Here is a 22,830-nt window from a genome sequence, read left to right on the forward strand (position 1 = left end):
TTGGCCTGCTCATAGGGAAGTCGCCACTTCCATCTATTCCTAGCAACTTTCCTCCATCTTCTAATCCATAGAATCTTATAGTCTTCTTCTACATAATCAATCCATCTTCTATCCATCTGCCCTCTGGGTTTGAGAATGTCAATCTCTTCATGTAGTCGTTATCTGACGTCCTAGTAAAGGGCCCAGCACATCTCATTCTCTGCACCCTAATAAACTTCACAGTTACCTATTTTGAAAAAGGCAGTAGAAACGGATCCTTTTTGAAGCATTAGTTGCAAGATCTAATTAGATCGCAACGCTCAATACATTGTTTAGTAAAAAACGCTTGACTTACCAAAAGGTTACTTCTTAAATATGAAGTCGATTCTCCTGTCCTTCAGACTTTTTTTCAAAATTTGCCGATGATGTTTTCATAAAACGAGTGTATTTATCAGTTCGTTCAGTGGATCTTTTTCTATAGAAATATGTTTGTAGCAATTCGAAAGTCTATTCTCTTGAGGCACGAACAACACAATAATTTTTAAGTTTGGAAATAGAACCAAATCTGGACGAATCTGTATTATCTGAACCTTTTAATGTCCATTAATTGTATTAAATGAATATTTTTGAGATCCTAAAAACGTATGGTTATTTGTTGATTAATAGTGTTTAGAATGGTTTGGATGCAGCTCAAAACAACTATTTAGAGCTACTGCCTCAAAAATTAAAATAACTATGACGATTTCCTCTGATGATGAAATCCTCTTGATCTCCGTAGCGGAGATGGCACCTGAAGCAGAAGAAGTGTCTAGAATTTCATAATAACGTTATTCGTTTGCGTCCATCACGATGTTTATTAGGAACTGTTGCTCTAAATGCAGCTATGTCGAAAAATAATGTCTGACTATGTCTGAATTATTCTTCAGTATGATTGGGGTTTAGCAGTATGTTTGTATTTCTTATCTGGCTAGCTATAAAAAGCTTATGTCGAAAGATTTCTTTTGTAACACATCAAATAATATATCCGTATGGTCAAAGATATCATTAAAAATAACCACCAAGTGGGCAAACTCAAAATTTTTCAATTTACTAAAAAAGCCATCGCTATACCTTACTGATGCTTGATTCTGATGAAGGATTTTTTATAATTTATTGGAAAGCTTGTTTCAGAGAATCCCACTGGCCCTGTATTATTCTAAGCATTTTGGGATTAAATCTCCAGTCTGTTTTGGTGAAAGTAGAACATTCTCCTCCCAACAATTACGTCAAAAACATGAGTTCGTTTAGCCGAATTGTGAAAAAAGAAAGGTAATCCACTAACTTTTGTAAAAAAATTCGGCACTTTCAAATACAGTTGAAGATTTGTTCAAGCAATGTTCTAAGCAGTGCACGAAAACGGCTTGAGCCCTGATGATGCCGTGACGTTACACTTGCTCCATTAAAATACTGGCCAATGAGTTTAGATTTATAATCAAATCTCTGAAGGAAATTTGATATGTGATTAAACATAGTTTCTGTACTTCGACTCGAACTAACGTCGAAGTTCCCCAAAAATCATTCTACTACTTTTCCAATGGAATTAACATATCTTATAATCACTTGCTACACATACCCGATTTCACACTTACAATAATTCCACGGCATACAAAATTATTTGATTAAATAATGACTACCACAGAACAACACTTTGTTATTGAGTATCTATGATTCCAGTGACAAGAATCTCTGTCAAACAAAAATTGTACAGGGTGTCATTAAAAAATTACAATCATAAAACGTTAATATCAAAACCCCTAATATACATTAAGACCATATTGATGTATCAATTATTAGTACACTCCGATTTTTCGACACTGCTACAATTTCTTCGCAACAAGCAGTACCTTCTGCGCTGCTAAATCTAGAAATGTGAAGACCTCCATGTGAATAATATACAAAGAAGTATTTATGTTCTTTTATCTGCAAGTTTGCAACTTTCATTATCGTGCAAGGCATATGACCGATGTGCAATGGAGGAATAAGCTTAGGAAAATTCTAGTACTACGTATAAGTATAGTATAGTACTAATAAGATCATTAAGTTAATAATATAAATCAATTAATCTTTATAATTGTTCTGAAACTATTTTCTTGTGGAACCTTGAAGCAATTTCCTATTTTTACTAGGATATAATCATAATTTTAGTTCAAAATATGTTTATTTTTTTAATATATTTAACAACTTTTTTGTTTTTAATATCAAGGACTGGCCTATTTATTGTCTAGGCTCGATTGTATCGACACTAATAGAGACATTATTCTTTTGAGGTCTGTATCCGTTAAAAATGTCTCACATATGTCAGTAAGTGATACATATTAGAGATAAATGAGTGCTATTATCCACAGGCAATTCCGCGCTTATACAGGGAATTGTAGAAAACTCCTTACACAATGGCAATGAAGAATTGAAGATCCAATAAATAAATGAAAAAATAAATACACAACATAATGGAAATAACATATAAACGGAATGAATGAAAATCGATGAACTAACCAAATTGCTACCATTTTGCTTAACACAAAACTTTTGGTTGTCAGCAAAACAGAGTAACAACCAATGAACATCAGGGCGTATGGAATAGACTTAGAAAGAATCCACAATATCACCTATTTTGGCGCCAATGTTAAGGATAACTGGGACAGAAGCAAAGAAATAGGAATACGATTTTGAAAAAGTTAGAACCGCGTTCTATAAACTAAAGAAAATTCTCATTAATAGAGATATTACATTAAGGTTGATCTGCACCCCCCAAAAGACAAACTCCAAATTCAAAAAATTTGAAAAAATTTGAAAAGGTATATGTGATGACTAGAAGTATTTTGACAACTTTTAAGCAAACTTCATGTTTTCGTTTTTGAAAAAACTCAAAAAAACTACTTTTTTCCAAGTATAAAGCGGGAAAACCAAACATAGGATTTTGTTAATTTTTTTTACAGCATCAAGATATGATTATAAGAAATACTTATGAATTTTTTGAAAATTTTTGAATTTACAGTTTTGTCCCAATAGGAAAAAATAATATGTTTCGGCTTATAATAAAGTTACCGGTAAGAAACCGAAAATTTTTTTAATAAAAACATATATAAAACTGTAAAAGTGGAAAATATTTGCAACAAAATGTTAAATATTTTTTCCTAAACATATGAAAAATCTCGTTAAACAAGAATTATGTCTTGAACTGCCGCCTTCAAATTGTAATGTAGGGAGATGGCTCCATCTGAAACAATGGTAGTATTTATCATCGATAGATAGCATTACGTTCGGCTTCGAAACGCTTCAAACGAAACGTCATACTAACAGGGTTGCCATATCAATTACTTTGTACAACAGTTTGGCAGATTATAACAAAATTTAATATAAATGTTATCGGTTTGAATTTTGAATCGGTCATGCTGAAACTTACAGAGTTACACAATAGTAGATACTGCAACTTTTATTTTGATAGTACGATATTATAAAATTTACACTCTATAAGTAATATATCTATAAAAAACCTATTTAGTTTTACAAAACTATTTATGCGTTTTTAGTTAATTATTTTAGTATTTATAAACAATAGTGCTCCTTGCATAACCAGTGGCGTACTCACAATTTTTCTGAGGGTTGGGTTTTGAAATTTTTTTATGCTACCTCCATTGTGAGTACCTAAAATTTTGGGTTTTAGTTTAATTTACAGTACTAAAGATAGCAGTGCCAAAGATTCAGGTATTTATTATCCTGCCTACCAACTAAAACCACCCTCTCTTACTTGTGTGCATTTGACTGTCGCACGTACCGTACTCCGAAAGGGGTGTGGAGGCACGTACCGTACTCCGAATGAGGTGGGGAGGTCACTGTAAGACTGACGACACTCACTTTTTGGAACACTCCCTTTTCTTATCTAAATCTTATCTATTGTTCTGAAGCTATTTTCTTGTGGCATTTTAAAATAATTACTATTTTAATTGGAATAAGCCACAATTGAAGGTTAAAATAAGTTTATTAACGTTTGACATTAATCCAACTTTTAAATACAATACATTTTGGAGACGGCTATCGCCGTATTCCCGTTCTTCTCCGCCAATCCTGCCGGTTTAATACATGCTCCTCCTCCAAACCTTTTGATTCCATCGCTCTTCTAATTCCTTCATTCCATGAGCGTCAAGTTCTATCTCTTTTTCTTCTTCCAGGGGGCTTTAATTTGTAAAGTTTTTGGGGCCAACGTTCGTCAGGCCTTCTCAATAGGTGTCAAAACCATTTTGAACCTCTTTTTCTATCCTGTCAATGACCGTTTCTGTAGCATTCATCTTATTTCTTATATATTCGTTGGTCTTCCTTTCCTGCCTTGATGTTTTAGCACTTCTTCTCAAATAATCCATTTCAACTGCTAACAATCAATTCTCTTCAGGTCTGCATTAATTGTCCATACTTCAGAGCCATAACAAAGAACTGATTCAACCATGGTTTGCCCTATCCTTTTTTTGTTCCTTTTGGAAATGTTGCGATCCCACCATAAGGAGTTCAGACATCCTACAATTTTACGTCCCTGATAAATTTGGTGTTTAATTTCGGTTTGTCCCAAGCCGTTTTTAGCAATGAGTGCACTTAAATATTTTTTTCCACTTGTTTGATTTCCACGTCCTCGTCGATCAACACTTCAAACCTTGCATCTGAATTGATAACTATATTCTTTTTTCTTCATGCTGGCTTGTAACTCCCATTTTACATATTCTTTGTATAGACGCTTCATCATAAATTCTAGATCATAAGAATCTTGAGCTAGGACGACTTGGTCATCCGCAAAGTTCAGGGAGAACACTACGTCATTATTGTCCATAAATTATCCATTTATTGTTATGGAATCTAGGTATATCTTTAAAATACAAAATCTTATTTTAATAGTAATATGTGACATAAATATCTGTAGAGCAAAAATAAGTTCGGGTAATGGATTAGTCCACAGTCAGGAAATTCAATGACACACACACACACACAACACTACGTCATTTCCTATGTGGATTCCCATTCTCTGGCAGTGGTTTTTCCAATTTTGGAGGACTGCCTCAATATATAAATTAAACAGTAAGGGTGACATACTTCATCCTTGTTTTAGTCCTTTAGTTACTTTTATTGGCTTTGATAGTCTATTTCCGATTTTTAGCTAAGTAGTGTTATCCCTGTATACTTCTGTGGTTATTCCTAAAAGGTTTGGACTAATGTCGAGTTGTTGTAAAGCTTGCCACAATTTAAGTCTTGGAACTGTATTATACGCCTTTTCTAGGTCGATGAAGGCTAGATGTACTTTGGTACCAACTACTATTCTTTTTTCTATTAATTGTTGGAGTATAAACAAGTTACCAGTGCAACATCAAAGATCAAAGATTCAAACGTCAATAAACTTATTTTAACCTTCAATTGCGGCTTATTTCCATTAACATAGTAATCAGATCTTATCTCTGTCGTTGGCCCGGTTGGTGTTTCCTTTCTTTTTCTTTCTTTTTAAAGACTGCTCGGATGTAATTGTGAACACTATTCCATCCCTCCGTACTTCCCGCCATCTTCACGATTATCTCTCTTACAGTCACAGGGTTTATACCTATTTCTTTATACATTCTGTTTATCTCCACTGTACATCTAATATACTCCAGCATTGTGTAACAATGTCGGAATATTCGCAGTATAGGCATTTATCTGTATCTGTCTTTCTGAACCTGTGAAGATACGCCCTAAAACAGACAATCTAACCAGTCTCCTTAGGCTCGGGATCAGCATCTTGGTCCACTGGGCAACATCTGCCTTGTTGTTCTCCTCTTCTTGCCATCTTTCCATTGATCTTTCCCTTTCTTCTTTTTTGTAGCTGTTGTCAAATGCTCTCTTTTCTCATAGAGATTTGTCTTTTCTACTGCTAGCACATGCAGAGAAACACAACCCGTGATAGTCCACAATGTCTACCACCTCTCTACTTTTGTCATAAGCCTAATATTAGGTATCTATATCTAAATATAACGAATAATATTATTAATTATTGTGTATTTATACAATAATTACTATGTTCTACATATTGAACGTGGTAATTTATTTATTCAATTAGCGTTTTGGATTTTTTGTATTATGTGTGAAAGACAAGTTACATTTTCCTACTTTTACTTTATTTTTTACTTTATATACCCTGGGGAAGGGGGGTGTAACCCCCAAAACCCCCTGGGTACGCCACAGTGCATAACGTATTAGTGGTAATTTTTATATTAGTATTAGAATTAGGTTTAGTATTCGGACAACATGTCTTTTAAAAATAATAGTAGGAGAGGATTACATTTAGTTAAACGGTAAGTAAATCTACTAATCTTTTGTTTATTCCTTACCGACCGTCTAATAGTTGATCTACCACGTAAAACCAAAATCTTGAAAATTTAAAACTTGATATTTTGTATTGTGTTGTATGTATTGTATATTACAATATACTCGCTATATATCGCTACTTCAATACAAAAGAGCCACAAACCGGTAATTGTAAAATTAAGTACATTTACTTTCTAAATATAATAAACACTAGAGACCTCGCCCTGTGCACAAGGCATTACAGCCTGTAAGTCATATACTGCAACTATAAATATCTCAGTAACTTTTTGTTTGTCTTTTTCTTTTTCTGATCTTGAAAGAATTTTCTCTTTCATCTGGTTTTTGTTTCGCTTGTAAACTTGGTTTATCGTCAGCATTATTAGAGAATGTACATTCTTCACACTGGTCTTTCCAGGGCTGACAGGAGATATTAAAGTCTATCACAAAAATGTGATCATGCGTTTGGTGTGGAATATATTGTTTATCCTCAGAAACACATTTATTAACATAATTTCGGTGTAAAGTAGCAATGTTAAGACCGCCTTCTATATATTCGCGTTTAGAACGAGATCGACAATAATGGCTCTCGATTCTCGGAATGGAGTTAATATGATTCCTGACGTCATCGTAGAGATGGATTAATCTGGTGACGATTATTGTGTCTTCATCTAAGATCTTTCATCCTGAATGCCTTTGACAGTACAGTTGTTCTTTTTCACAACAGTTCTGATGGTTTTCTCAGAAATATCTAGGGTATTCATGAAGAATATTTTGCATACTCTCTTACGTTCAGTACCTAAAGGCAAATGTATGCGTTGTTAAAATTTTTGCGTGTACTGTCAACGCGTATAATATAACGATACTTTGGTACAATATAGACTTTTTATTAGATATCAGAGCTGGGAACAAATTAATTACAATTAAAAATTGAGTATGCACTTTACTCAAAAGTAAATGTAATTAATTTCCCTCTGTAGCTGTGATGTGATCGTTATATTTTCTTTTTCGAGATAAAAATGTGATAACTTTTCACTATGGTATTAAGAAACCTAAACAAAATTAAAATAAAAATACAATCAGTCCCATTAAAAATAACTGATACGGAAAGCGAATCAAAAAGAATTTTTTGTTTACGGACTGTAAATTCAAGTAAATAATTCATTGTAAAATTCAAGTAAAATTGCTTGCTATTTCTATTATGAACTAATTTGATGAAGAGCAAGACATAGTAAAATGTAGGTATTAATTCATAAAGACTGAGATAGTATAAAAATATTACATAATACCGGATCATTTAATTTTTAACTATCAACAAAAATGTAATATAATATGATGTACCAATTTAATGGTAATATGATATTCACAGAGATAGCCGCAATAATTTCTTTGTCGATAAAATTGTTTAGATAATTATTATATTCCAACTGACACAGCAGAGCAGTAAAGTATTATACATAAAGATGGTGTTAAAGATATCTGTGCTTACTTGGTCTACTGGTATTATAAGTTATAGCGTTGGTATTTGATAAAATTACTGTTAAATTACTGTTGTACACAACTTGGCAACTCAGCCAATTGATATAATGATAGAAAACTGCAATTTATGTTAGGGTTTGAAAATATTACAGAGTCGTCATGTAGAAATCTACGATTAAGTGAAAAAAATTACCACAGTAGTATGCCGCAGTAGAGCCATCTCTAGGATCAGAAACAAATTAATCGAGGGTGAAGATCAACCTTAAACCTTAATATCAGATTAATACGCTGCTACATATTCTCCGCATTGCTCTATGGAATAGAAAGCTGGACTCTTACAGCAATACTTATAGAAAAACTTGAGGCCTTTGAGATGTGGATTTACCGACGAAGAAAAACAATAAAAATTCCAAAGTTACAATATTTCGGCCATGTAATAACACATCCAGAGAGGTATATTCTTCTACACCTCGTAATACAGGGCGAAAGAAGGGGGCCTAGGCCGAAGAAGAAGAACGTCCCAAAGAAAGTCTTTGAGAGTAGTATCAAAAGACATAAGCTGATCTGTTTCGACTTGCAGTAGACAAAGTTATTATTGCCAATATGATCGCCAACCTTCGATAATTGGACAGGGTACTATCGCCCTGGACAGGGTACACTACTAAAAAGAAAAAACGCCAATAATTTTTATGTTTTTTATTATCTCTCCATTTTTTTTTTAATTTGCATTTACTCTCAACTTTAATGAGTTATTTCTAACAGTTTTAATCTACTGAATTAATTTTTCGTTGAATTTGAAGATCCAGAACTGTATTTTATACCAATTATAGATTTTTAAAATCATTCTAGTTATAATTAAAAACAGGATTGCATTTACACATAATTATATAGCAATATAATTTCACAGAAGTTTTTGTTCCGAGTTTTATTAAATTTCGTTTAGTCATTAATTAGGTAAACAATTTTTTTAACTTTTATTTCTATGGAAATAGTGCTGCGATCCAGTCGGTGACTAATTAATAACTAACTTTTACTTCATAAAAAAAACAGTGCGAATTCATTTAATCTCATTCAGTTAAAATATCTTGGCATACCTGGGAAAATATTGATTCTGATTTCTGCTGCATTTTCCTATTTCGTCTCATAGGATCCTATTCTTCTAATTCAAGTACAAGATTCGCTATACAGGAAGATCGAGTGCCAACAGAGACTAATAAAATAGAGAAACTATTTAACCTGAGTCGACATAAACAAGAAATCCCTAAAAAATCAAATACCACCATGATAATCATCCTCCATAAAAAGTCAGACCCAACTCAACTAGATTTAGATTTAAACTATTTAGGTTTCTTCTTCTTCTTTCAGTGCCTATTCGTTCCGAATATTGGCAATCATTCTGGCTATAATTATTTTATTGACTGATGCTTTAAATAGATTCGTTGTTGTTGTGGAGAACCATTTCCTCAGGTTCTTCAACCATGATATTCTCCTTCTCCCAATTCCTCGCTTTCCGAATACTTTACCCTGTAGGATTACCTTTAGTAATCTGTATTTAGTGCTGTTTCTCATTATATGTCCGAGATATTCCAACTTTCTCCTTTTAATGGTATACATCAGCTCTCTTTCTTTGCCCACTCTTCGTAATACGGTCTCGTTGGTTATCTTGTCTGTCCATGATATCCTTAGAATTCGCCTGTATAGCCACATCTCGAAGGCTTCAAGTTTTTTCTCCATTGCTTCAGTTAGTGTCCAGGATTCAACTCCGTAATACAATATTGAGAAGATATAACATCGTAGGAGCCTTACTTTTATCTCCAGATTAAGATTGTGGCTTTTAAAGAGTTTGGCCATGTTATTGAATGCACTCCTAGCCTTCTCTATTCTACATTTTATTTCCTGTGAGTGATCCCATTGTTCATTTACTGTTGTTCCAAGATAGTTATACTGTTTTACTCGGTCCACTGGTGTATTATTGATAAGTAGTTGAGCGTCTCTAACTTTATTTTTGCTGATGATCATAAATTTAGTTTTTGTTATATTTACTTGAAGTCCAAATCTTTCACTTACTTCATTTACTTTGTTTATCAGTTGCTGTAAACTGTTCAAATTGTCTGCAAAAATAACGGTGTCGTCTGCATAACGGATGTTGTTTAGGCGTTCTCCATTTAGAAGTATTCCATGTTCGCATTTTTCCAAGGCTTCACTAAATATTTCCTCTGAATATAGATTAAATAATATAGGTGAAAGTATACAACCTTGTCTAACGCCTCGTAGAATCTGGATCATTTCCGTTGGTTCACCTCCAAAATTCGTTCTTATTGTGGCTGATTGGTTCCAGTATAAATTTTGTATTATACGCCGATCTTTATCATCCATTTGGGCTTTTGTTAGAATATCCATCATTTTTTGGTGTTGAACTGTATCAAATGCTTTTTGGTAGTCCACAAAGCAGGTGTAAATATCGCAAGTCATATCTCTGCATCTTTGAAATAATACTTGTAGACTAAACAGTGCATCTCTTGTACCTACGCCCTTCATGAATCCAAACTGTGTGTCTTGTATTCTCTCTTCGCATAGCTTGTTTAGGTTTAGAGTACATAATCTCTCTAAATTCTTCCTAACGATAAATTTCATTAGTTTGTATTTCTGTCGGTTTATGTTCAGCCATATATCTGAAGTCCATTCTGTAACTGCAGACAGATCCTGTTGAATTCTATCTCAGTGCCGTTTAATTTGCTGTTGGATAGTATAGCCCGGTAATCCGCAAACCCCAGGATACGATGTCTTTCGTTTAGAGTCTTTTTAATAACCCACCCACGACCAAATACCAAATTCCACAAGAGAGGAGAGCATCTAGCTGCTTGTGCTGACACTGTTTCTCCGAGTAACGATCCTTCTTGGTCGATGGTCGTCAAAAGCTTTCTTTATATCGATTAATGCTCCCAGATCCATCTCTTTTTGATCCAGAACATACTCCATCCTCTGTATAAGATGATGCAGTGTCCTTTTCCTAGAGTGGTCAGTACAAGTTAAGTCAGACACACAGATCTCAAGGATTTAGCATTTTCTTGTTCAGTTTTAACAAGTTTCAATTTAAAAATTATCTTTGTAGATATCTATGTCCTTAGTATGTACCCTATTTGTAAAGCTTGTAGTATTATACATAATTTTTTAAACAAAAGACATTTATTTACCTTTATCTACAAATTAATTCTGTTTTTTTATTATTGTTTTATAAGTTCTTCTAGAAGATTCGGATAACGCAGTTGAAATAATAATATTCACTTTATCTTTAACATCGCGAACATTGTCGATTTGCATGGGTAAATCATAGAATCAATCTTTTAGTACTATATAGAACTGTTACCAGAGTAAGTTTTGGCTGTATTAAAAACATAATTATTTTCTTTTACACTCCTCTTTTACTGTTTATATTTAAGGTTAAGAAGAACAAACTAAAAACTACTAAAACAGGCGAAACACCAATAAAGCACTTCCTGTCTGACTACTAGTTTATAAAAGTGCCGCCTGGTCGATACATACCCGTTGATTAGCTGAAATACGCACCAATTTCACTACCAATTTGTCTTATAGTTGATCGGGAAAACGATTTTTTGTTTTATTTTATGGTGTTTTAAACAAAAAAAACTTTTTATCAAGAATGACATTTTTCTTTAAAAATAAAAAAGTTTCCCGTCTTGGGCACCCTACCCGTGGACACACTGTATAAGCAATATGAGTGTACATATTTTTTTATGTGTTAGTCCCTATTCTTAGTGCATCAATTAAGTTTTTTTTTTTGTAAAAATTTTGAAGTATAGCTTAACTATAACAGAAAATCGAACCAGTGGAAAAAGGGACACACAAACAACAGAATAAACTGGAATATAGGTATTTAAAAATTCAGTAAAGAAACTTGAATACTCAAATGCTCTACAGAGAAAACTTAACAGACCCAGAATGAAATAGACTGCATAGAAAGAATGGAAACAAATGAAAAAGAGAAGATGTAGAAGAAATTGTCGAAGAAGTTAAGTGAGAAGTAACCGTGGCATTGTATGGAGTGTAGAATGGCAAGGAATGTAGAAAAACAGTTAGAAAAAACAAGCAGGCTTGACTTAAACAACTAAAAAAGATGGAAGAAATCCTAGAGCATGGTAGCATACAAGAAAGTAAAAAGTCTTAGAAAAGAATTAAAAGAAGCCAAACGGACATTCATACCAGGGTTGACGTAAGGCACAGATAAGGAAGGATGTGTATTAGTAGAAATGAAAACTTATAAGTAGATGGAGAGAATACTTTTAGGAAAGTGTAAACACAAACAACGAGAACAAATAAAGCGATACAATTTTTTTCAAAATACAGACATGACATTGTACAATTTTTAAGAAGTCAAAGGCTGGCAATGCTGGGACATATCCAAAAGTTAAAAAACACAAAAGCAACTGGGAAAATGGTGCACTGGAATCTAAGAGACAACGGAGAGAAAGGAAGACCTAGAACCTGATTGTTACACGATCTGAATACGAAGAAGAAGTAAGAAGCGTTTGCAACCATAATCGAAAAGAGATGCTGGCAAAAGTTCAGCAAATACTAGAATAAAATTTAGAAAAGAAAACCAGAGCAATACTCTGATTAGCTATCAATTTTTTTAAGCCCTTCTCTCTATTTGGATTACCGAATATATTCCTCCCCTAATTCTCTCCATTTATCTCTGTTGTTTGTAAGACGTTTCCACATTGGTCCTGTAGTTCTTTTAATATCGCCGCTCCAGCGCATTTGCGGTTTTCCTCGTAATCTTTTGGCTTCATATGGCCGCCAATTCCCGATTTCTTTATTCTATCGGCCATCCTTAAGACGCTCGTTATGTCCAGTCAATTTCTATTTCAGTTTAGCTGTCTGTTCGACAGCATCTTTTACTTTTGTTCTGTTACGAATGTCTTCATTGGTTTTATGGTTTTTGAGTGAGATACCCAGCATCGGTCGTCCCATAGCTCTCTAGTTTTTCTGATCTTCTCCATGTTTATTTTAGTGAATGTCCAGATTTAAGCTCCATATTTAAGTGCAGGTAGGATAGAGGAATTTAACACTTTGGTTCGCAGTCTTTGACGCATATTTTTATTTTTAAGTACGTATGAGAGTCTTCTGAATGCTGCCCATCCCATTTTTACCCGTCTGCTTATTTCGGTAATCTGATTTTCTTTGCTTACCTTGACATTTTGACCCAGATATTTATATTCATCTACGTGTTCTATCGTTGTGCCTTGGATGTTTATCATAGGTTTGTCATCTTTGTTTGCTGAAATTTATTTTCAGTCCTTTTTTTAGGGATTCTGTGTGTAGCTCATCAATCATTATATTCAGTGCATTCCACGTGTTGGCTATTAGTATTTTCCGTTAATAGGGATTTCCTTATCTTCCCAGTCTATTGACTTAAAGATATCTTCTAGGGCAGCTGTAAATAATTTTGGAGATATTATGTCTCCTACACCTTGGTTGATTTTTACTGGTCTTGTTTCGATTCCATTACCCAACTTCACTATCATTTCAGCTTGTTCGTAAATATTATGTATTAATATTATGTAATAATATATATAAATACATGTATAAGCTTGTAAAAATATTTTTTCATATTCAGAAAACTCAAGAAAATTGCTTTATCAGTTTCAACGAGTCCGTACATATTGAATGTATGTAGGCAAACAGGAATCAAATCCGTTATGATTCCTGAAAATGTTTTTGAACCGACTGGACGCATATTGTTGGTCCTTGTGGATTAAAATCAGAATAAAATCCATCTACACTAGGATTTACTAGAATAATCTAAATCTGACAAGCCGGCTTAAAAAAATCCTATAAGCTGATTTGTGTAATTAAATCTTTTTCGTTTTATATGTCAATCTTATACTTCAAGGATGTAACGGCGAGGAATATTTCTTATCCCGTATAAAGGTGTATCTGTTAATAAATTAAAGACATTGCCTTCCGCCATGTTTTTGTTAACAGGTAGAGAAATTGGACAATGCTAGAAAGAATAACCAGGACAACTTCATATGTATAAGTTTTTCGAATAATCGTATTATTCGTATAAACTTAAAATAAATTTTTTAAAAATTAATCTTAAATAGCATCATTGATTTCTCAGATTATTCTCCCATTCTATATCCCTTTCTTTTTTTAATTTTCTTTATAAATTCATCCATTATCAGATTAAATATTAATGGGCTTTGCGAATCTCTTTGTCTAATGCCTGTTTCATACTTTATCCCAACAAATGTATTTTACAGACCCGATATCAAACACCTCTCTTAAATCCATCAGGCAAATATATGCTGCTTTGTTGTATTCCAGCAACTTTTCTGCTTTCACTGCTTTAACAATTATGAAAACTACATGCTTGCACAATCTTCCGGTCCGAAACCCATTCTATTTTTCTTGCATAATTAGCTATTATGGTGATTTCCGATTTTTCATTTATCGATTCTTTGTTTTACTTTCTTTTTACGATATTTTTGAGATACTTGGGTTTTTTCGTCAGTTATTGTATTGGGCTTTATTTATATTTAGGAGTTTTCTTTTTGTGCTTACATTTTTGTTTAGTCTCTAATGTAAACAATGCTGTTTTTGTTATTTTTGTGTAAAGCAAGGGAGATGTACAACAATGTACAAACTACAGGGCCATAAATCTATTTAGTCACACCATGAAAATATGGTAGAGAGAGTATAGAGAGTAATTTTAAACAGACGCAATTTTTATTATAAGGCAGTTGATGGAAAAATACGGGAGTAAAGAAACAAACGATCATGTGGTATTCATTTATCTTGAGAAAGCATATGATAGAGTTCCTACGGAGATTATTTGGTGGGCACTTAATAAGAAAGGAGTCCCTTGAATGTGTAAAAATTGTAAGAGACATGTATGAGGGAGTAACAACAAGTGTTAGGACAGGTGTGGGAGAGACTGATCAATTTCTTGTGAAAGTAGGATTGCACCAAGGCTCGGTGCTTAGTCCTTATTTATTCTCATCAGTTCTGGATCAAATAACAGCGAAACTTCAGGGTAATATTCCGCGGTGCTTAATGGGTGCTGATGATGTAGTGTTTGTAGGAAATAGTAAAAGCGAAAAAAATTACTGAGCATAATTAAAGAGAGATAAATACAATACTTGAGTCATGTGTTCAGTGGTGAAAGATATGAATTACTTTAAATCATATTGAAAGATAAAGTTCAGGGCAAAAGATCAGTTGGAAGACGCCAGAACTCGTGGTTGAAAGACCTGAGGAGATAGTTTGACCACTCATCCACAGAAATCTTTGCAGCAGTTTCCAAAGCTACAATTGCCATTAAGATCGCCAACCTTCGAAAGAAGACGGTGCAATTAAAAGAATACTCCACATAGGGATAAAGGCAAAGAGAATGATAATGATGACACTTAAACAAGAAGTGTAATAGGTAGCAGGCAATCTTCAGCATTAGAAACCAGCAGCGTCTTGCGGAAAAAATGCTTGTGATAAGTTAACCTATCTGAGGGGCTCAGTTTACGTATCTCCAAAAGATGCTGGTGACCAGTTTGTCATTATATACCTCGGAGGGTCTAATAATTTTATGGAGGACTATAAGGTGATGAGTTCGTACACGTCCGTTTGTTTAGGGTGTGTTTTTTTTTGTGATTGCATAATCTATCATTGATCTTTGTGCTCTAGTATTTTCAAATGTGCATCTATGTTTATTGTAAAAGAACGTGTTTGTTATTCTTAGATCGTTTGTTATGCAGATCTTTTTTTTTTTTTCGTTTTCCTTTAAACCAGTTGAATATTCTTCTAACAAGGCTTGTCGAGAACTTGTAATATTTTTGTCTACCCTTACGTACAGTACATACAGTATGATTTTCGTTTACTCAGGTTTCTTTTTAAGAAAAAATATCTCCCATCTGTTCTAAATTTTTAAATCATCATCATCATCATTATCATCATCATTTGGCTCCACAACTCTAGGTGAGTCTTGGCCGCGTTTACTATTTCCCTCCATTGTTGTCGGTCCTGAGCAGCTATTTCCCATTGCTGTATTCCCATTTTTCGTAGATCACTGGCTATTGCGTCCTTCCATCTCTTCCTTGAGCGACCAACTGACTTTCTGCCATCGGGCCTTATCCAGAATGTGGCATTCAGGAGTCTTTTTCATCTCCATATACTGTCTGGAGTTCCTCATTGTGTCTTCTTCTCGATCCTCCTGTGGTTTCTTCTCTGCAAGGCCCATAGATAGTCCTCAGCATCTTTCTTTCCAGTACCAGTAATTTTGTCGTTTCCCGCTGGTTCACACTCCATGTCTCGCTTCCATACGTTATTGTGGGACGAATTATTGTCTTGTACACTCTTATTTTTGCTGGTATTGGGAGTATTTTTGATTTAGGTACGATCATTAATGAGTAATATGCCCTGTTTCCTGCAATGATCCTGGCTGCCACGTCCTTTTCATATTTATTTTCAGATGTTATGATCGCTCCCAGGTACTTGAATTCTTTGACGACTTCAAAGTTGTATTCATTGATTGTTACGTTTTATCTAACCCTTGGTCTTTGATTCCTCGTAACCACCATGTACTTGGTCTTGTCCTCGTTGACCTTGAGACCAACTTCCTTGGCTCCGTTTTCGAATAGGGTGAAAACTTCTTTTGCATCTCTGGTAGATTGTGCAATTGTGTCCAGGTCATCCGAAAACACCAATAGTATTTTTGATCCTTTTCGGCAAATCCGTTTGTCAGTTGTGGTTTAGCTTTCCTTACCGCATGTTCCAGTGCAAAATAAATAGCAGGAGGGGCGAAAGGATCTCCTTGTTTAAGCCCAGTGTCAATGAGGAATTCCTCCGACGTGGTGCTGCCAATTCTGATCCGTGCGGAAGCGTTCTCTGTGCTCACCTGTGCTAATCGTACCAGCTTTCCAGGTACTCCCATTTCTACCATGGTCTCCCACAATGCTTCTCTGCTAAAGAATCGTAAGCTTGTTTAAAGTCCACGAAGATTTGGTGTACATCGCGGTTAAATTCGCAGTTTTTTTCCAACACCTGGCGTAGGACGAATATCTGGTCTATGGTCGACCTTCCCGGTCTGAATCCGCTTTGGTAGTCGCCTATTATTTCCTCTGCGTATGGAGTTAGCCTTCTAGACAGTATTATGGATATAATTTTGTACGTTGTATTGATTAACGATCCCAGAAAGTGGGGTTGGATCGGTCACACACTCCGAAAAAATAGTTGCAGTATCGCAAAGACTGTCCTAGAGTGGAATCCCCAAGGGAAAAGAAAAAGAGGTCGCCCAGTACAAACTTGGAGAAGATCCATCATGGACGAGATAAGAGGCCAAGGAAAGTCTTGGAATGAGGTGAAGGCCTTAGCGCAAAATAGAACCCGATGGCGCGTTTTCACTGAAGCTCTATGCTCCACTTAGGAGTTCAAGAACCTTATATATATATATATATATATATATATATATATATATATATATATATATATTGATTAACGATATTCCTCTATAGTTCCGACATATTTATTTGTCTCCCTTCTTGTGGATAGGTACTATATGGCTTTCATGCCAGTGTTTCGGTATTTCTTCTCTTTCCCAGACTTCTCTTATAAGATTATATATCTCAAGGTGGAGCTTTTCTCCCCCTCTTTTTGTAGTAGTTCCGCCTGTATGCCGTCTGGGCCTGGGGCTTTATGGTTTTTTAGGGACGAAATTGTGGACTTTACTTGTGCCCTGGTATTTCAGGTTCGGTTAACTAGTACTGTCTTTGATGCCCTGTCGTTGTGGGTTTTTCTGTATTTAGGAGTTGCTCAAAATACTTTCTCCATTGGCGGCTTATCTCCTCGTCGTCTGTGAGCAGTTGTCTAAAAACATTTTAAATAATTCTCCAATGTTGCCTCCGCCACCAAATAATTTCGTCTGTATTGTTAAATATGGGTTTTTTACTTTGATTTTCATAGTGAAACCGATGTCTTTATGTTATTTCCATAATATATCTTGGTCAAAGTGACGAAAATTATGATCTTTATTACGTTTAAAATTTTATCCAACGTTGGAATCTTCTTGTTTAAGAACGAATGAAATTTACACAAAAGTTATCGATTTACATTGATTGTTTTCTTTTATTACCTACCCTACAAATTTAGTATATAATTCATTTTCATTTAAAAATAAGTTATCTTAATGACAGTCTTAATGATTTTCCTCTAAACAGAGGTAATTATCTATATAGAGACAGGGTCAAACAAGTACTTTTACTTTAATATAATCTGTATTAAGCGGGAAATGGATTATCCCTTCTAATTTGGAAATAAGTTACACTAATGACAATCTTAATGGGTTTTCTGTAAATACAGGTTATTATCTATACAAAAATCGGGCAAGTAAGTACTTTTCTTTATTATAGTCGATTTTAAACGAGAAACGAACTTAAATTATAATTATGAAAATAAGCTCAGAAAAAAAGAAAAAAAAAAATATGAGGTTAAAAATGATATATATGGAAGTGGTTAAATTCGACTAAAAAAACTCTGAACTACTTGAAACTAACTCCTCGTCACTACTTTGTACTACTAATAGGGGAAAGGTTTCGAAATAGAAACCATAGTTTTGCTATATTGGACAAACTGTAGGTGGAATATTATGCTATGCTGCTGACAATATGCCTAGTTTTTGAGCATTCGTTTTTAAATTTTAGTATTCTATGATCTAGTATTTAAACTCAAATGATTGCAGCTGATTTTTCAATAAATTAACTCTGTATAAATAAAACAGGTCAAGTTTTATCACTCAGTTATGATTATAGGATTGATATGTTTAATTATCCTAACTATTTGTGCCGCAAACTGATTTTACATGAAAATAATTGCTTTCGTAGTAGCACTTTTAATAGATTTAACTTATATAATTTTTTTGAACTCTCCAATAACGCAGAAACATTCACAAAATATTAGGTTTAATTACCGCTGATAATGGATTTTATAAACTGTTTTTTTTTTATTTTTTGGTATTGATGGCTTTGGTTGGGACCAATTATCCAGACTGTTGGATTTATGAAGTGAGTGTCATAACTTAATTACAACTATAATAATAATAATAATAATAATAATAAAGGTCTTTATTTTTCATTCAAATTCATACAATACACAAAATATATAATTTATATATGCATAAAATACAATAAGAAAGAAAAAATGCCGAAGATCAGTTGGTGCTGATTTCAAGAAATCAGTACCTCTGCTTTTCATCTTAAGCAAGAGAAAAAAAATATATAATATATTTTTTTGCATGTTATGTAACAATCAATTAAAAACCATAACCAATAGAAACATTTAACATTTAAATATTGTCCAAAAACTATCACACAGTTTATACATACTTCATAACAGGTCATCAAATAGTTGCACATGTGTTACTCACTTAGCAATTTAGATTTAAGAGATCTCTTAAAAGATATAATCGATTTTAATTTTAATTCTTTAGCTAATCCATTATATACTTTTGATATTTGATATGTAAATGAATTTTTGAATTGTTCTGTACGATATGGCGAAGCTGTAATTGTATTTTTATATCTTGTATTAACATTATGTATGTCAGTTCTGTATATAATTTTTTTAAAAAGATATGCTGGTAGAGAGTTTTTGATAATTTTGTGGAAAAGACAAGCAGCATGTAGAAATCTTCTCTTTTCCATGTTCAACCATTTTACATGTTTTAATTTGTGAGAAATAGGCTGGTGTCTTCTTACACCACAGATCAGACGAAGACACAAATTTTGAACCACCTGAATTCTTCTCCTGTCATCTGAACTAATACAAGGCCCATACACAACATCTCCATAGTTAAATTTTGATAGTACCAAACTTTCGCACAATATTCTTTTTACTTTGTATGACAGATAGCGGCGATTATGGTAAATTGTTCTTAAACTGAGAAATGCTTTACTCACAAAGGTGTTAATATGTTTTGTAAATTTGAGGTGATTATCTAAAGTTAAACCTAGATTTTTTGCACTAGTTACAGGTTTAATGATTTCATTATTAACAACTATTTCAATGATGTTACTCATTTCCAAACACACCCTGTTTGGACCAAAAACCAACAGATTAGTTTTTTTAGAGTTTATATTTAATGCATGATTTCTTGCCCAAGCAATCAATGATTTAATATCTTGATTAACAATCTCAATAGCACTTGCTCTGTCAACCGGGTAAAATGGGTGGTAAATTTGTGTATCATATGCATAAAGATGAAATTTACAGGTATTCAAGGAGGTACCAATATTGGTGGTGTATAAAGTAAATAAGATTGGACCTAAGATTGAGCCCTGAGGTACACCTGACAAAATGTTTAGAAAATCAGAGCTTCTTTCGTCTACTTTGACGCTCTGTTTCCTGTGATGCAAGTATGACTTGACCATATTCAATGCATCTATGGAAAAGCCGATTGACTTCAAAATTGCACAGAATAGTGAATGATTGAGAGTGTCGAATGCCTTAGAGAAATCGATCATTATTATAATTATAGTATAATAAATTTTGAAGCGTACGTTTACAAGTTAGTAGTAAGTTAATTTTACTTGCATCAGTCTCATTTGGTCAACAAGTGTTTTATAAACAAGACAATGAGTTCCACAGCAAACTTTTGCGCAGCTCTATATTTAATTCTTCTTCTACTTCTTGGAGATCTTTCGATCTGTTTAATTCTGAAGCTGCCTATGGTTAATTTCCTGGGAGGTAGATTGCCAACTATCCCTCCATCATTTAGGTGGTCTTCCGGGAGGTCTTGAACCCGGCGAGTTGTTTTCTAGGGCAATTTTTGGGAGTCTATTCTCATCCATTTGTCTTACATGATTGTACCACATCCTCCTTCGCTGCCTTCCCCATCTTACAATATCTTGAATTTTGCACTGCTCTCTGACGTTTGTATTTCTCACCCTGTCTCTTCTTGTTTTGCCCACTATTGTTCTTAGGGTTTTCATTTCGGCAACCCTTAGCGTCTGTTTCGTTTTGTTGGTATCTTCGCGCACTTCTATGCCATATGTCATGATCGGTCGTATGCAAGTCTTTTAGATTATGATTTTACTATCTGTGCGCATATACGGATTTGACCATCCTATCTCTCGCAGACATCCCGCAAATGCGGATACTTTGTTGATCTGACTCCTTAGGTCCTTTACTGGGTCGTGTGTGCTTGATATATCTATGCCCAGATATGTAAATTGCATCACCTGTTCTATGGGGTTGTTCTCAATCACTAACTTACATCTGAGCGGATCTTTTGCTATTGTCATACATCTAGTTTTGTTGGTAGAAATGGTCATATTTAGTTGGTGGCTTATTTGAAAGAACTGAAAGAGCTGTCTCTGAAGATCATCTTTTGATTCGGCAATAATTGCTGCATCATCTACGTAACACACCATACCAATTCTTTTGTTGCCCATTCTGTATTCGTGATTGAGAGATGTTACTTTGTTTATAATTTTGCCCATGAGTAGGTTAAACAAGAAGGGGCTTAAACTGTCGCCTTGTCTAATTCCTCCCGGTGTTGGAATATTTTCAGTGAATTGGTCTCCTGCTCTAACTTTGGTTACATTGTTGTTATTTAGGTTAAGGACTATCTTTGTCATGTTGGTCGGTGTTTTTAATATATATTTAAATTTAATTCTATAGCTACTTTATTATGGACTGTTCAAGTTCTTCACCACATTTGTAAATAATTAGCAGAAGAATCATACAGCGAAAAATCTGCTTTACTTATTACACAGACTTTTTTGTTTCTGGATAGTAATTTTACAACTTGAGTTTACAGTTTATAATGTGTTGATTTATTAATTTTTATGTTGTTTATTGGACGTTCACATTAGAATATGTACTAATGTTCACATTCTACCGCAATTACAGTATGGATTTTCTATAATTTTCATTTTGTACTTATAGTATGGTGTTAGTGCATGTTTAGTACGTATTCAAGGTCGTCAGCATATAGAAAGTACTCGACAGATTTAATGATTGTTTGATCGTTAGTGTACACGTTAAAGATCATCGGTGATAGCACGTCACCCTTCGTTAGGCCATTTTTTGGTTCCGTCAGCGGTTCTCCTCGGAAAAAACATAGAATCTCAGTTTTCAAACCATAATTTTACAATGCTTGTAATTTTTTATGACCTGTTAATGCTCTGATCTTTTCCAGAAATAGTCTATTGTTGACGGTGTCATACGCTGCTGTTAAGTTTACGAACTGTATTTAGTTTGCCTTGGTAGCCCTATTCTATGTGTTCAGTGAGATGTAGTCCTTGTTTCGTGCAGTATGTGCAATATGTGCTCAAGGAAATAGTTTTAAAGAAGTGGAGAAGAAACTCGAAACTGCCTTAAAAACAATGACAGCGTACTACCTGCAGAATTTCCTGAGACCCAATTCCTCTAAAACCCAAGTCTGCGCTTTCCACCTTCGCGCGAAGGAAGCCAAGCGAAAACTCCAAATTGCGTGGAATGGTTATACATTAGAACACACAAACCAACCTATATATCTTGGAGTAACTCTGGATCGGTCCTTCACCTACAGACAACATTGCATAAAAATGAGAGCATGTTTATTTAGCCGCTGCCTAGTATTCCTATTAACTTATTAGTTTGTTTGTTGATATTCTTGCTGAGAAGCCTATAGTCCTAAGGTGACCTGAACACATACTCTAGGAAGGAATCTAAAATTATTATGCTATTAGATATTGATAATACCTATATAAAATACTATTAATATTAATTTTGTGTTCTTTATTATAGAGCCAAGCTCTAGCTTTAACCAGAAATTGCAAAACACCTCCACCAACGTCTGCTGCCAGTGTCAACGAAAGATCAAGTCGGGAGTCAGCTGAAAGGACCCTAACCCCTAACGCCGCCAGATCTGCCACTCCTTTGGAAAACACGGTATCTCCTCAGTCTATCAAGGAAGATTTTGATCCAAACAAGACTTCTTCCGGTAAGTGTTATTGATCTTTG

The 22,830-nt window shown here is 34.2% G+C and overlaps 1 protein-coding gene across 1 annotated transcript in view; it reads left to right on the forward strand.

The window, feature by feature from the left end:
- Nucleotides 1–22,830, forward strand: part of dve (SATB1_N and homeodomain domain-containing protein dve) — a 189,949-nt gene that overhangs the window by 67,503 nt on the left and 99,616 nt on the right. The window contains exon 2 of the mRNA XM_072545959.1: nt 22,615–22,810. Coding sequence (XP_072402060.1) covers nt 22,615–22,810 — 196 coding nt within the window. The remainder of the gene's footprint in view (nt 1–22,614; nt 22,811–22,830) is intronic.

Source organism: Diabrotica undecimpunctata, chromosome 10 (genome assembly GCF_040954645.1).
Source record: "Diabrotica undecimpunctata isolate CICGRU chromosome 10, icDiaUnde3, whole genome shotgun sequence".
Taxonomy (NCBI): domain Eukaryota; kingdom Metazoa; phylum Arthropoda; class Insecta; order Coleoptera; family Chrysomelidae; genus Diabrotica; species Diabrotica undecimpunctata.